The sequence below is a fragment of the Takifugu rubripes genome, chromosome 13 (genome assembly GCF_901000725.2).
Source record: "Takifugu rubripes chromosome 13, fTakRub1.2, whole genome shotgun sequence".
Classification (NCBI taxonomy): Eukaryota; Metazoa; Chordata; class Actinopteri; order Tetraodontiformes; family Tetraodontidae; genus Takifugu; species Takifugu rubripes.
Genome location: NC_042297.1, coordinates 13430258 through 13446817, shown reverse-complemented (window position 1 = coordinate 13446817; position 16560 = coordinate 13430258). Strand labels below are relative to the sequence as shown.

General features: G+C 45.2%; 1 protein-coding gene across 4 annotated transcripts; it reads right to left on the bottom strand.

Annotated features, from left to right (window-relative positions):
• Positions 1–996: 996 nt before the first annotated feature.
• On the bottom strand, positions 997–16337 carry bbox1 (butyrobetaine (gamma), 2-oxoglutarate dioxygenase (gamma-butyrobetaine hydroxylase) 1). 4 transcript variants are annotated; one of them, XM_029846139.1, is made up of 9 exons: positions 16232–16337; positions 13372–13809; positions 12724–12838; positions 5565–5763; positions 4666–4771; positions 4391–4587; positions 4048–4214; positions 3584–3758; positions 997–2380 (listed from the first exon to the last, which is right to left on the bottom strand). In XM_029846139.1, exons 2-8 carry the CDS (start codon positions 13768–13770, stop codon positions 3598–3600), a joined length of 1344 nt encoding a protein of 447 aa, XP_029701999.1. In that variant the 5' UTR covers positions 13771–13809; positions 16232–16337; the 3' UTR covers positions 997–2380; positions 3584–3597. The 4 variants fall into 4 exon arrangements, 3 of the variants coding, with proteins under 3 accessions (XP_029701999.1, XP_011608211.2, XP_011608210.2); XM_011609909.2 differs by lacking the exon at positions 997–2380 and adding an exon at positions 2597–3451; XR_003890454.1 differs by lacking the exon at positions 997–2380 and adding an exon at positions 3839–3980 and having other exon boundaries at positions 3719–3758.
• Between the last annotated feature and the right edge of the window lie 223 nt (positions 16338–16560).

The following is a 16560-nucleotide window of genomic DNA, read 5'->3' as shown; positions in this document are numbered from 1 at the left end:
AACTCGCAGGACCAGAAAACAGCTGCAGCGCTGCAAACCTACAGCCCCCCCCCCCTCCAGCCGGTGAGGTCTCCAGGGGTGTTTTCACAGAGGTGAAGCTAAATTACAGAGCCACATTAACATCAGACCCTCACAGCTGCTGAATAAATAAAATGGAATTAGCGGCAGGCTAAAGCAACAGAATAAAACAGCTGCTAATAACAGGAATTAGTCAGGACGACTCCCGAGTGGGATTCAGGGGAACCCGGCTCATCTTTAAATGGCGTGAACGAAACAACAAACACGGTCAGATTCAGATGAATTTAAAAAGGAAACAAATCCTCCGACTAAAACTCGCTTCTCTTCCTCCTGGTGCGACGTCAGCTGTTGCACGCCTGCTTGGCCATCGTTGGCCGCCGCCGCAGCAGCTTCCTGGCCTGTGGTTGCAGTCTAGGCTTATTTATGCTCTATTCCCTTGACAAACATCACTGCCTTCATCACTGTGGACCTGACCTTGGCTTGGATGTTGACCGCTGCCTCCGCCAGAGGGCGCTGTTCTCGGTCTGCTTCCATCCACTCTGCACTCCTTGGTCTGCTTTAGTTGTTTACCTGTGAAACTAGTTGAGGAAACACGTTCATTTCATGCCACCTTTGATACAAGGGCGCAGCGCTGCTGCCCTTCACTTCCCCCAGTGACACAGAGACGCGGCGTCCTCGCGACAGACAGACACAAAAGCATAAATGAGCCTCAGATGGACTCGGATGGTTTGTGCTCGTCTGGTTTTGTGAGTTTCAGGTCTGATGTTTGTCTTTAAGAATATAATTGTTAACTCTGGTCCTATCACTGACCCATTTACTGTTGACGTGCGTGTTGGTGTGTGTTCAGTAGTATCTCAGATCAGCAATATATCCACGCAGCTCCATCAAGTGTTGTTGATTCTACAGGTTTGTACATAATTAAGATGCAGGTCAGTTTATGAAATGTTGGAGTGAGACTGGACCTGTCGGCTGTTTCACTTTTTTTTTTTTTTTTTAAATAAAACTGGATTGTTTATTCTGTCATTGTGTTCATCAGCTGCTGTAACAAGAGAAAATGAAATGAGGAGTTTGAATAAATATTTATAGAATATGTACAGCTTTGGCAATATAATAAAGTTGTCGCGAGTGAGGTGGAGTGTGATTTGTCCTTTATTGTGAAAAAAGTGTGACGACATCAGCGCTTTAAGGGTTTATTGCATTGGCTGGCAGAGGCAGACGTACGGTCAACTATAGTTACAGTATTTGGACATTCACATTGACTAAAAAGGTGTTTCATGAAACATTTGAATGTTGAGATGAAAATGCAAACACAGGACTTTTTTGATGGTTTTGTATAAACTTAGATATAAATACATTCAATCTTAAATTGTACGATTTGTGGCTTTTAGCGCGATTAAGGCCGTTTCTGTGATGAGGTCATAATCTGTGTAGGCAGAAGACTGACGTAAAGGTAACAGCGACTTAAATAAATGTTAGTAAATTACAAAGTGATCAAGTGTGAAATCATTGCTTGGTTATAACCCTTGGATAGTGCGACTCTTGACACTCGGCAGCGTCTTCATTAAGTTTAGCATTAAACTACATTTCTAAGTGATTTAAGTGCTACGCTGAAGGGAGGGAGTGCAGAATTATTAGGCAAATGAGTATTTTGACCACATCATCCTCTTTATGCACGTTGTCTTACTCCAGGCTGTGTAGGCTGGAAAGCCCACTACCCATTAAGCATATCAGGTGATGTGCATCTCTGTAAGGAGAAGGTCTAATGACATCAACGCCCTATATCAGGTGTGCATAATTATTAGGCAACTTCCTTTCCTTTGGCAAAATGGGTCAGAAGAGGGACTTGACAGGCTCCAAAAAGTCAAAAATAGTGAGATATCTTGCACCATGAACTGAGAAAAGTCAAGCGTGCAGCTGCCAAGATGCCACCAGTTTAGCCATATTTCAGAGCTGCAACATCACTGGAGTGCCCAAAAGCACAAGTGTGCAATACTCAGACATGGCCAAGGTAAGAAAGGCTAAAAAACCACCACCACTGAACAAGACACAAGCTGGAATGTCAAGACTGGGCCAAGAAATATCTCAAGACTGATTTTTCTAAGGTTTTATGGACTGATGAAATGAGAGGGAGTCTTGATGGGCCGTGGCTGGATCAGCAAAGGGCAGACAGCTCCAGTCCGACTCAGACGCCAGCAAGGTGGAGGTGGGGTACTGGTACTGGGGTACTGGTATGGGCTGGTATCAAAGATGAGCTTGTGGGGCCTTTTCGGGTTGAGGATGGAGTCAAGCTCAACTCCCAGTCCTACTGCCAGTTTCTGGAAGACACCTTCTTCAAGCAGTGGTACAGGAAGAAGTCTGCATCCTTCAAGAAAAACATGATTTTTTTTAATGCAGGACAAAGCTCCATCACACGCATCCAAGTGCTCCACAAGAAAGGGCCTAAAAGAAGAAAAACTAATGACATGGCCTTGTTCACCTGCTCTGAACCCCACAGAGAACCTGTGGTCCCTCATCAAATGTGAGATTTACAAGGAGGGGAAACAGTGTCTGGGAGGCTGTGGTTGCTGCTGCAGGCATGTTGATCGGGAACAGATCAAAACACCGACAGAATCCATGGATGGCAGGCTTTTGAGTGTCCTTGCACAGAAAGGTGGCTATATTGGTCACTGATTTGTTTTTGAATGTCAGAAATGTATATTTGTGAATCTTGAGCTGTTATATCGGTTTCCCTGGTGAAAATAAATAATTGAAATGGGTATACATTTGTTTTTTGTTAAGTTGCCTAATAATTATGCACAGTAATAGTCACCTGCACACAGATATCCTCCTAAAATAGCCCCACTCCAACTCCCAAAAATATTCAGCGTTGATATTAATGAGTCTTTTGGGTTCATTAAGAACATGGTTGTTGTTCAATAATAAAATGAATCCTCAAAAATACAACTTGCCTAATAATTCTGCACTCCTTGTAGGGCTGCACCATAAACAAACTCTACAGTCACTGCGATATTAAAGTAGCAATAATTGTAATTTCAAAACTTAAAGTTTTCAGTTTTTAACTTGGCGTATGTTTAACGTAATCTCACCAGATAAATATTGCATATACGTTTCTGGTTTTAAACCCAAACACGTTGGAATAGTGGTGGATTCTGTGATATTTAATGATCAGTCCAATGATCGGGGGGCGGGGGGGGGGTCCGGCCTGGCTTAGACACCACGGGTCTGTTCCACAACACTTGTTTTGGTACATACAGTTAACATTAATCTTTACTTTTTCCAATTAAACAGCCAATAATGTGGCATAAATATAGATCTTTAGTTAATTGCAGTTTAATTTCTAATCCTAATTTGGCACTTTCTCTAACAGAAATTTAAAAACCACTTTAAAAATATCAACATTTATATATTCTTGCTGTGTTCATGCGCTGTTCAGCTGTCAACAGTAAAACGAAAGCAGACATACATTAAAATTCAACATGGCAATGTTTAACTGCGTTATTGCAGTTCTTCCTGATATCTAATAAACTTGAGGGGGTTTGTGTGATGGTGTCAGGTGCTTCCGTACGTTTCATTGCGCCCTCACGCGTTGCCGTGGACCGACTTGCGGAGTATTCGAAGGCGTGACATGACTTCGTCCCAGTCCAGGTAGACGCCCTCCAGGTGACGCACCCTGTCCGGATTGCTGACGTAGCTCTTTCTCCCATGCAGCAAACGGCTGTTGTCAAAGGTCACCAGGTCACCTGAAATCACATTAAACCCACAAATCAGGATTTTAATGTTTCAGGAGAGAGACAAAAGACTTTTAGGGTGATTGATTGACCTCAGCTAATATGGGACATGTTTGTAAGACGCTGAACCCGTAACGTGTTCAAGGACACGTCCTCAGGATGGATGCTGGTTAACCTGAACCTTGTTTACCAAGTAGCTCCGTCATGAATCGCTGTCGCTTGATGCCGCTGAGACTAAGAGAGGGTCACGTGATTTAGGAGGATGCCGTCACCGTAACCTTGACGTGTGCTGTGCGCTCACCAGACTCCATCCGGTAGGTGACCATGTTCTCTGGCCGGGTCATGATGTCCACGTATGTCCTCAGAGCTCTGTAGAAGGGCTGGACCTGGTCTACGGGCAGGTCCAGCACCGAGTCTCTGGTGGCGTTGTTGTAGTTGATGCCCTTCACTCGACCTTCCAAATCAACGCTGCTCACAGGAGAAGGAAGAGTTTCAGTGTAAAAACACCATCATGTTTGATATTTGAACACCATCACTTTAAACAACAGAGGGCAGTGTTGCCTTTCAAATCCTGAACGAACACACACACACTCACACACACACTCAGACTGGCAGTAGATGTGTGTGCGCCTGCGTCCTCTTACTCGATGATGCATTTCTTGGACTGCAGCATGAAGTCACAGTAGTCCTCCCCGGTGTCGGTGAAGTCCACAAGGGTGGAGGTGAGGATCCTGAAGGCCTCGGGGTCTTCTTTCCTCAGCTGCTCGGCCATGTGGAAACCATCCACGACCTGGCTCTCTCCTCCCTCCGCGGCCTGTGAGATGCAGTGCAGGAACTGCACCTGTGGCAGCGCACGTGCACCTTTTCATTCTGACCGACGCAGCAGACGATGCAGTTCATCGCATCCACCTTTACTTACTCCTGGAGCGAAGTGTAAGGCGGGGTAGTCGGTGTGCGCGATCAGCATTCCTGACGTGTAGGCCACATTGTTTGCCATGGGCTTGTCCTTGACGTGCCACGTGTGCCTGAGGGCAAAGATTAATAAAGTTAAAAATCAATTATTTTTACTTTAGTTTTTGAGGAAAAGCAGCAACAATTAATCTGTGCTGCTGTGGGGGCGGGGACAGATGAGTTGAGGTTTGTGAGGCTCCCTGAGGACAAAACGGGCAGCCCGGGAAGGATGACGTTCATTGAGATGCAGCAGGAGCGAAGCGCTAATGAGCTGAAGTGATCTTCCCTGCTCCGTCTGGATGTCCGGCTTGTAAAAACAAGCGTGTTTCTCTGATGGCGGCCGGGCAGCTTCAGCTGCAGTCTCGTCACTTCCAGCATGAGCTCAACTGCTGGCAGTGGAGACGCTTTACGCTCCAAACCTCTGTTCTGACTGAGTGCACCAGGTAATTCTGCTGGCTTTGAAAAGCTGGAATGCTGGAAGGTTGTTTTTCCTGGTCTCTGTCCTCAAACAGTCGGCGCAGCTGTAAGTCAAAGTGATGAGGGGGCCTCCAGACTGTTTCCATGGAACCCAAATGAATTAAAAGCCACAGAGGTCTGACTGGTGGACAATTTCTTTTTTTTTTTTACTGAGCATTGATGTTTTAGAAACAGGAAACCAAGATCATTTCCCTTCTGACAGCTTTTTTTACTCTCTGGAAAAGGAATACTTAAAAGCCCGTGAATGTTCCCTTTGCTCTGTTTGCTCTAGCAAACATACGATAAATAGAAAAATCACCAGTTCTGGATTTAGTGGGTGAGCTGGGTGATTAAAAGGTGGCTTGACCGAGTGTGACCGGAGCAAGACGGATGACCGCTGCAGCGTCTTACCCGTAGAAGGTCAGCCGCAGATAGCCGATCCTCTCCACCAGTCTGGCCACCTGCCCCTCTTCTGCAGGAGCCCCCCTGAGGTAGACGATGCCGACGCGACGCAGCGCCAGCAGCCAGGCCAGCGCCGCCTTATCATCGTGGAGGACCTCGTGGAAGTCGGCCGTGGGCATCTGAAGGGTTGCATCCCAATAAACCCGCTCTGGGATGAGAGAAAAGGAGGTGGAGACCCATTTACAGTAGCATATAGGCTTTAATTTAGGAGTATTGAGGTTTAGAAGCTGGAAAAGCAGACAAAAACATTGCTGTCTGCTAAGTTGTGAACAGGATACTGTCTCTTTTCAATTAATTGCTTACTTAAAGATGAATAAGTGAATGAGAGGGGGAAAAAAGAAACATGCGTCTGTCAGACTGAGTGGAAAAAGCCCTCCCACAGCCCTCCACCCAGCTGGCTCGGTTTCTTTTTCCACGCGGCCCCTCTCCAGCGACCTCCGCAGAAACAGCTGCTAAGTGCATTTGCTGCAGGAGCAGGAAGAGGGTTCAGCCGGGGAGGCTGGGTACCTGGCTGATATTTTGCGGACCCTCCTTTTGTCCAGGTCTGTCCTGGGGAGTCCCCTCGGTGGGAGAAAGGGGCTTAGCTGACCCTCCTGCAGGAGAGCGACTCCCACCCATCCATGACGGCCTGGCTCCATCAGCGACAGGCTGCTCCACCCAAAGTGCGTAAAGGAGCGAGACCTTCCTGCTGCGGTGGGACTCTACACCCAGCACTGGTCACGGTGATGCTGACACTACATTTAATAACAGCCGCGTGTTTATACCCCATCTGCCTGCTTTAATGTGGCAAAAAGGACGATCTTATCTGCAAAATGGCTGCATCACAAGCGGACGACACAGCTGAAGCCCGCGGGAGGTGGACAGGCGGCGCAGCTCGCTCGGCCCCGTGTGTGATTTATCGGCTTTGGGAACATTAAAAGACAACGTGACTGTTCCTTCTCAAGGCCGTAAAGATTTACGGTCGCGGCGGACCACTGTTCAACGACCAACGAGGTGCAGAAATGTCAGTCTGGGGGGGGCGCGGTCGTTACGACTGGCGGGCCGCCCTCCAGGCTGTTGTCGCAAAAAAAAAAAGAAAGAAAAAGAAATCCGCTTCTGGTCGTCCGGTTCACACGGGTCAGAGACCTGCTGCTTGTTAATACTTGTCAAGGTGGGGGGGGGGGGCAGAGGCTGGGGAGGAATAATTGGGGCAAAGGTCAAGTTGGAAAGTAACAACCGCTCTTGTGAAACTCGCTCTGTGAGTCTCGTGAAAACACGCCGTTGTTGCCACGGCTCCTCCTGGCTCGCTCCCACACTCATTTAAATGCCGCCTGCGCCCGCCGCCACATCGGTTCACGCAGCGGGAGGGAGGTCAGACAAAAATTCAAATCAGGCTTCGCATCATGTAACGAGCACCTGACGCGGCGTTTCGGGCTTCAGGGGAATGCTAATCCATTTCAGAACAAACAGGGAACCGTTGTAGGGCGTGTTTTTGACCCTTCTAAGTGTCTGCACGTCGCCAGACAATGACGACGTCTCACCTGAGTCTGGGACCATCAGCAGCACCATCTTTGTTTTTAATCATACTTTCAGACTAACCTGGCTGAACCACCGTCTAGACTCTAGAACATGCTGCAGTGCAGTATGGGAGAGGAAAAAGGGGCCCGTCACTCATGTCATCAATACCCTGAACCCTTAAGTGGGAGAAAGATAAAGCTTTGGATCCCCAAGCAGAAATGTACGAGCCGCCTCTGAAGGCATCTGTTATTACAGTGCAACAGCAGACCTTGTAATATCTGGTTTTAATTACATATTGGTGATTCTAAGTTAAGGTCACTGTGAACCATGAAGAGTATTTTTACTCATTACTGAATAATTCATATGCTAATTATTTCACATAGGTAAATGTCTACTGAGATAAACCGAGGCGGTGACATTTGGTGTGTGAAAGGCCGCTGTAACATCGTGATGCTCTGCAGAAACAGAGGCCGTGAGGGTTTGCAGCCCTGCACAAACATCTGTATCTGCAGCACCACAGAGCCCACCATGCTACACCCAATCATCCTACTGAGGATTCAAGGTGTGGCTGCTGAATCTTCAGAATAAGTAATGATGATTCCATGATGTAACCTGAGTTACATAACAAGGAAAAGCACCATTCTGATCGGCTGCTATTGGGATCTTCCCTCTGGACGGTGGGAAGCTGCAGTGACCCTTCCAGAAGAGGGGACCCAGATCTGTGGGCAGCTGGTCTCTCCTCCCACCGGCCAGGAGGCGCCATCGTCTCTGCCACTGTTGCCGCCGAGGAAGCTCCGTCGCGAACCTCTGCAGTCGCCCACAGAGACTTGTTTTGAGGGGGATAAAGTTTATCACAGAGCTCAGATCAGCTCACTTCAGCAGGCTCGGGGCAACAGTGTTGTCTGAATGAAACTGAATCCGACTGCCGTATCTCAATCCTAATTTAATAGCAGTAATATGCCGGCATTGATACAACCATCGATGAATAGAAACTAGGCATTAATAAGAGGATGGAAACGTTCTTCTCCACTTGGAGTGTCTCGTCCACCAGAAACAGCGCTGCGGAATCTAAAGCTTCCATTTACTTATGAGAGATTATAGAAAACTATCAAACAAAACTGTTGCAACAACCTTTCCTTTCTTTACTTACCGACTCAGTGAGGCATTGAAGTGGTTCAGTTGCTGCTCACAAACACAAATTTCATTATTTCATTCAAGGAAGAGCACAGAAGCTTTTCTGGAAGCACCACTTTAAGAAGGTCCCTGAATCCTGGCAGCAAAATGCACATTTAGGCCTCATTTCTGCCCTTTTACGATATTTTCAAATCTAACACGCCAAGTGTTTATTGCACTCGTAAAATAATAAAATAAATAAAATTCAGGAAAAATAAATAAATGAAATGCACAAAAAGTGTGAAAAATATGCAGAAAAACCCCCATGCCTCCCTTCATTATTTAAACAAACACAACTTAATCAAAGAAATATTGCTTTCATACACTAATCCAACATCAGTATCTGTACCAGCCTCTGCAGTCATTTACATATAGACCGATGTGACGAAGACACAGCCTGAACGATTAATGAGGGAATTGAAGAAATACAGCAAAACAAGACAAGAACACTCTGCTCAATCAAGTCCAGATTGTCTCTGAGGAGAGATTAAAAACTGTCCCGTCTGTCTGAACGTGAATACTTTACCAGAAACCCGAGTTAGTGAGTGCCGTATATTATATCACAGGAGCTGAAATGAGGAAAGTCTGGATTAGCAAACACGGAAACTCTTACGCCTCAGTTTACAGTTTTGGAATCCTCACATTCCTCTTGGGTAGATAACACAGCATGTACCCGAGCATGGACGGAAGCATGCGCATGTGTCTGCTTGGAGCTGTAAAATAGCATGTGAAGTGATTGAAGCCTTTGGAAAAACACGAGATTTTCCATGGCTGGACTTGTGCTGCTGTTTCCAGGAGCCTCGTATTTGAATGCTGAGTGATGACACAGAAGGTTCAACTCAGACCAGATGGCGACAAAGTATCAGTAACAAGATGTAAAATTATTATAAATCAGCTGCTTGGTTAAAATAATAAAAAGGTCCAAAAATATCTAATTAGAATCAGAAGTTGAACACGCTCATGAAGACAGAACATTTGACAGAGCATAAATGGACTCGTCACATCTGTCAACTGTTAAACTATCTGCATATGAACCAGCTAAACCAGCAAATCTGTCTATTTGTGGTCACCTCCAGACAGAAAGACAGCAAAGACTTCATCAATATGGAGGATCTTGTGCTCTAAAATATCACAGGATGCTTTGTTTCCTTCCTAAAGAACCCTTTTCTGACAATGGGAGTGATCATTTTGAGTTAAACACACCGTCCACTGGGAGGTTTTGGTGATCTTGGGCCTGTCCTGGCTGCTCATCCTCCATGCACAGAGGGTAGGAGACAGACAACAGGAGGAGTCGTTTTAGACTTCACACAAGCTGTTGAACATATTTACCATCCATTAATGAAGAGCAGTCACACTGAATTAGTCATTATTCCGACCGCGACTAATGAGACATGACGGGCACGAAATGAGAGGCCCACAATGACGACATGGGTTTAATGGTGGAGCGCATCTGGCAGGTATTAAAGATGCTGGCTGACAGGTAGCAGGAGACAGACGACCCAGAAGGTGCTGAGACTTAGGACTGATCTAAAGCCTAGGACTGATCCTACAACGACACGACACAGCTCCTTAAACATTCTTTTAAACCACATTTCTGCATTTCTATTACAAAGTTTTGCAAGTGAGAGTTTAAAGGCCTCAACAACTGAGTCATCATAAAATCTGTCAGACCTCCAGCAGTGTTTTGTTTCTTTTCTCGACTGCTGTGTCCCCTCCAGGGTCACATGCAGGGCGCTGGAGCCTATCCCAGCTGCACAAGGGTGAAGGCAGGGCACCCCACTAGAGGCCAGCTCATCACAGGGACTTATGGGAGCATCTGGGGGTTCGGTACCTTGCTCAGTGCAGTAGGGGCAGGTGCCAGGACACCTTTATTGTTTGGCCGCACCAGGGCTTCAGCCTAGTAAAGAACACCACTAAAGTTTTGGACCAATAAAGTTGAAGACATCGTCACTGGCTCCACATACATGTATTTTCATCATCATCATTTAGCCTGAATTAACATTAATTCTGGAAGGATAATCTTTTTCTTTTTAAGTCATTGAAAATTCAGAAACGATGACAGCTGGCTTTCAAACATAAAATACAGCACTAATGGTCACCGTGGCTACTTCACGTCCTACCAGCGGTGCAAATGTAATGAGAAAACTGGCCCTAAGGGACAATTAGTATGTGGGGAACTACTTCAGCTGGCCTCTAGCTGCTGTGTGCAAAAACCACCTAAAGACACATCTAAAACCTGAACCCAGCTCCACCTTTAAATCTCTCACGGCCATTCTGAATGTTAGGGAGACCGTCGGCTACGGACATGGCTTGACCATCAGGTGGTCAAGTGCCTGAGAGATCGATAAGAATAAAGAAATCCTGAGTCAGAGTTTGACTCAGAATTGACCTGGTCAAGCTCTACCTGCTGTACCTCTTAAATTAATCTGCTCATCTGAGTTCCAACGCTTGCTGAGTAATTATGTGCCTCCAGTTCATGAACTGGCTTCCTCGCTGTCCGCACTGCTGCACAACATTTGCGTTGATTACACATGAGGAAAACCAACAAACTAATGGAATAGCTGTGGTGAAATTTGAATTCCTCGTTACAAATAGGTATAAAATGGGGGGGGCGGGGGGCTGCACTTTCACAACAAGCAGGTTTTCCATGTGGTGGATTCTGGGGGGGGTCTGCAGGCTTATTCAGCTTATTGACAGGAGGGGGTCCATTTCCTGATTCTGTGTACCATCTGGTGTTTGTCTTGACCAGTAGAAAATCTTCCATATCTAATGGTGAAAGAACCATAGAACCAACATTTTACTTTTTCCTTTCTGTATAAATGAATTTGTCCTCCTTTTACTGCCATTTTCTGAAGTGTTATTACCAACATGTCTAAGCTACGATCATTGCGAATGCGTGTTTGAGCTCCATGCCTCATCCAGTAATAGCTCCTGCAGACTTGCATACTGCGGTTGTTCAACTCCATGGAAACGTCAAACAGAAGAAAAAAACATTAGCAGGGACATTAAAGCTGAAGGTATGTTACTGGGTAAATAATATCCCCAGAGCTCACATTTTCATATTGACCTCACGGTGTCCCGTCTGCTCTGACTTTCACTGCTGGGAACACTTTAACAGGCGGACTCGGACCTGTAAATCTGGTTTTGCAGCAGCAGAAAGGAAACAGAAATTTAAACTGTGGACTGTGCTTGAGTGATTTAATGTCATACTGAAGGAAAGAGGGAGGATATGAACGAAATACAACCCTCAGAGAGGTTTACAGTATTACGGCATCATCGTGGCCCGTTCCAGTAGTCATGATGCAAAGATTTACAGACTGGCACCCGCTAGGAAACAATCAAGCATGTGTGTGAGTGTTAGTCCTGGAAAGAAATGACTGCATGCCTGTAAACTCTTCTGAGGAGGATCTGTTTACCCTTCAACATGAATGGAGGGGTTCTTCAGCACACAGACACATAACCTTAATGAGTCTGGAGCAGAACAGGAGCCGCACAGACCGGTGGGTCCAACAGGACCACGAATGTGTACACAAGCCAAGGGCAGGGTAGGCCACCCCCCACTCTGAGACAGACAGCTACCTTCTTCTGCTTGTTCCTGGCTCTACAATAAACTGTAAACCATAACAACCATGTGGAGAGTTCCTTCACCTTCTATTGTTTAGAAAAACAACAACAGAAACTGACAGAAATCTGCCTATAAAGCTCATTTTTAAAGTACTTTCTTGCCTCCACAAACTGAAAATGATTAAATATCAATCAAAAACACACTCAAGAGAGCCAATTAAAACATTCAAGGCACCTCCAATGAAAGCTAATGTACTAAAATGAATGTTCTGGGATGCTGGGCACCCCCATCTTGAACTGGTGATGGCATCTGAGGCTATAGTCTATGTCGAAGGTGACTTTTCAGTTCTTATTTCTCTTCCCATCAGTTTTTGAATTGTTTTCATTGCAGCAACAACTCATAAACTGTGTCATCTTCCCATCAGAGTTGCTCTGCTGGTCCTTTATTGTCCATTTATTGCAGTGGGTTTTAAACAACAAACAGCTTTGCTGCAATTCATGAAGCCATTTCATCCATTTCGGTCATTCATTGACATCTGCGTGGAGATTAATGGTCCCCCATAAATCACTTTGATGGTTACATCATCCTCAGGGTAATCAATGAGAAATTAATGAATCGCTTCAGACGCCCGCAGTCCAATCAGTAGTAGTCTTCCGTCTCAAGACGTTTTTAAAATCTCATCCGCTGTGGAACAAGAACTTATTTGTGCAGCCATATCAGAAGAGGGGTCTGCTGCATTTCACCGCATGTGTCGATAATATAACAAAAACAAGCGATACCGAGTCACAAAACATCCAGATAAAGATTTCCAGGCTGTGTTTTTGCATATGCGTATCCATTCATGATAACAGAAACTGCGAGGGTGAGACGTACCATTGAGGAAAAACTCTTCCTGTAGGGCCCGTCTGGCAGCTGCAGAGAAACAGCGTCTCTTCAGCCAGTCTGCCTTAAAGACGCTGGTGTGCTTCTCCGGCCACACAACGGACACCTGTGGAGAGGAAAAATCCTTAAATACAATCCTTAAAGATCCTTGCTTAAAGTGCCAAGCATGTCTATATACTGGCAATAATGTGTTTAATACAGGTTATTTTAAAAAGAATAATATTTTACTCAAAGTTAAGGCTTCCAAATGCTCTTTGCTGGGTAAAGCACAAGCTATTTTCTCCTTCTCAGACGTGATTTCGCTACCATCTGCATGTTCATATTTGTGCAGGAATCAGGCCAATGCAGCATCTAATTGATTTTGCAGTCTGTGGTTGTAAAATACTGATCCTTACAAAACAGGTTTACCTTCACGGGATATTCACCAAACACTGGAAAATTTACTTCTTTTACTTGTCAAATCAATCACACAAAAGGGAATTTAAAAGGTTAGACAATGGACTGTCATTCAAGAGATGATGAACTGAATGGAACGTGTTAAGCTGAGGAACGCCGTCATTAACTTGTAATTGAACAGGTATTGTTACCTTCACCATCTACTCCCAGTTGACATAACCCACTAAATCATCTTCAGCTTACGTGGCCATCGCTGGTGAGCTCGACAGCATCAACCCCGGTGTTGATATCAACGTTGGACAACAACAGCTTCCGCGCCTGAGCCGAGTCCAGGGTACACAGTGGACACTGACAGTTGTCTCTGAGCCAGGTGAAGGGGTACAAACTGCAGCCTCCATCCTCCCACTCCACCTCCACCATCCTCTCCTCATTCAGAGCCCGGACAGATCTCACTAGGTGCTGAACCTGAGGGTGGGAGACTGAGCTCAGGCTCTGCTGTTCACGGAGATGCAGCGATGGCAGAGGGGAAGGCAGCGGAGCCTGGGCCCATTCTGGCCCACGGGGTGTCCTTCGAGGCCGGGAGGCACACGCACTCCTCTGCACGGCCGGAGAGGCGAGACGTGAAAAAACACGTGTCCACATTTTTGGTTCACTCGATGAGGACGAGTTGGTGCTTTGCACCTGAGAAAAAAGGAAGAGTAAAGCACGTTTTTAGCATTTATGTCTACTAATCAAAGTCTTACTGCAGCCCAGTTTCAAGTATAACCTGAACCTGGCCTGCAGAGAGACACTGTGTTGGCATAGCCGCCACCCAAAACAGCCACAAGGCTTCACCCAGATGGACGATACTGTGCTGGGACCAAACTGGACACCTGCTGAGTTAGCTCTCTGCAACAAATAACTCTCACAACTGACGAACAAGCTGCTCCAGACTCTCACTGTAATTTCCAAAGCAAAATAGTACTAAGAGTTGAATCCAAATATAATGAGATATTCAACGTGTCACGTTTAAAAACCTGGAAGTGACAAACATGTGGGGGGATGAGTTTACTAACTCGATGTAATGGTACAATTGTACTGACAAAAAGTGTTGATTCTAGCTGCTCCTCTGCAATTTTTGGACCGCCCCACCAAAGATAACCATCGTGGTGACACACGATGATCCCTTTGGTCCTGGCTCCACGTCACAGGGCGTACCACGTGAGCAGACATGTGGTGCCACGGTCTTCCAAACAAAGATAGCCCGGAGAAAGTCTGACAGTCGGTAAATCAGGAAGCTTGTCTGATGTGTCTGCTGCTACAACCCACATTCACTAACTAATCAATAAATATGCAGCATGAAATGATCAATAAGACACTGGTGCCAAGCATAAAAATAACATTAATGAACATTTAGCGTCTAAGAAAATAAGCCAGAAGGCAGGCAAATAAGTGCCAGAGCTCATAGAGATGTTGCAGTAGAAGCTTTTCCTTTATGAAGAAACACCAACCAATTTTCTTTGTTAGTAGATGAATGAGTCGCGCTGATGTTGTTTACAGACCTGCCAGTAATTCAGTAATAGAGATAAAGTTGATCTTTCGGCAGATGGCAGTGAAGCAGGTCAGACAGGTATGAAGAGGAGAGGTCAAGGATGAGTCTATGCTCAGCATGCTGGGGAGGCTTTGTGGAGGTTCTAATATTAAAAATGCAGCAGAGTTTTGAACCAGTTGAAGCTAAAAGAATCATCACATAGGAAGGAGAGGAGGATATGACAAGGATGGCGACAGTGTGGGGGAGGAGGCTGCATGGACGCAAGCATGTGGATCGAGTGATACTGTGTTAGTGCACTGTTAAGCATGAAACCCTGACTCTTGACCCCACGAGGAAGCACAGGAGGCCGCCATGGAGAGGGCACCTGTCAGCTTTAGCCTATTCTTTGTAAGGAGCCCAATCAAGATCGGGATTTGCAGATTCAAAATTGAAAATGTTGGTTTTACAGTTTACCATCTCGTAGTTTCATTTGCAGATTTATTTTTTAAATACATATATTTTTTTCAGGTTCATGTCAGTGAAGTCTCAGACGGTCCCTTAATCATGTAGCCTTCAGGGAACGTCGGCCAAATGGCATTTTCGATTAATAGACTGACGGTGTTGACAAAGCAACGCCAAAACCGACAATTTGGGTGTCAAACTTACATTCTGCCATAGTGCGTTGAACAAATATTAGTGCGTTGAACAAACAAATATTTGTTTGTTTTGCTGTCATCCTGACAGTGAGGCCATGAATATGTCCATAAGACCCACGCTCCGTGAAGGTTGCATGATTAAGGATCGGGCTCCATTGCCACGCGCTCACTAATCAGTCCACGTCTGTCATTTGTTACAACTGAAGAAAAGTTTTGAATGAGAAAAAATAGGTTGAAACTGGGGAAGAAGAAAAAAAAAACCAAGCTGAAAACATAAGATGAACAAAACTTTTTCTTTTTAGAGTCTGGAAATCCCAAATAATTTTAACTCCTGGTTGTATGCCAACATCAGAACCCAATGATTCGGTTCTAAATGGTAGTTTTTCGTTCCGTTTTGTTTTTTTCAAAGACCAAATATTCGGCTTCAGAGTTTTGCACTTGTTGCCTGCACACGTTCACTACTTGTCTAAGGTCAATAAGAACCCTGCTAATTACATAAAACGTCCTTATATTCGTTCCTCTGGTGATATTGTCTGACTTTAGTGTTTTATTTATTCTAAATTGTGCTTAGCACTATGAACCAAGGCAAATTCCTCGCAATTTCTTCCTGATTCTGACAGAGTGAATACATCAAACTTGGTGATGTACGCACGTTTACTACATCCGGGGTCCAGAGTGACACTAGCAGCGACCTTTTGATAGTTAAAACAAAACTCTTTGGGGGGGTTTAATTAATCAAAAATCAAAACACGTAGTGGTTTTAGCATTAAGCTTTAGCAAAGCAGCTTAGCTCGCGCTGCTGTTAGCTAGCGCCACTTCATTAATCACGCACACGTCGTTAGCTGCGCACTAGTATCGCACGAAATACCCACAAACACAAGCAGTGCAAACAACGGAATTAAAGTGTGTTAAAGCAGGACGGGTGGCAAATACTTACAGTTTATTTAACGGAAGCTTCGAGCTGACATGACTACAAAACAAGCCGACAGCTCCAGCGGGTCAAAGGGGCGTGGCCAGCTGGACGCCACCGCAGCAACAACAAATGGTTGCGTTTATGGTATATTTATTCGTTCTAAACCATACAGAACTATCTAAACATATGGAGACTATAGTTCACAGCTAAATGTCAATGATTAGGATTTGTTCTGTGTATAAAAATACAAATGTTGAAGCTAAACGATACCACAAGGTGGAATAATGGATTGCCAGTACATAGAATACTAAACTATGCAGAGGGGAAGCTTATTCCAAATATATTCATGATTT

What these genes read in the sequence shown, in the direction of transcription:
- bbox1 (XM_029846139.1), bottom strand. Translation starts at nt 13,770, where the DNA reads ATGTGGACACGTGTTTTTTCACGTCTCGCCTCTCCGGCCGTGCAGAGG. An exon ending in AGCTCACCAGCGATGGCCAC is followed by an intron (nt 12,839 to 13,371) that starts GTAAGCTGAAGA and finishes TCCTCTCCACAG; the next exon opens with GTGTCCGTTGTGTGGCCGGA. An exon ending in GGAAGAGTTTTTCCTCAATG is followed by an intron (nt 5,764 to 12,723) that starts GTACGTCTCACC and finishes CTCTCATCCCAG; the next exon opens with AGCGGGTTTATTGGGATGCA.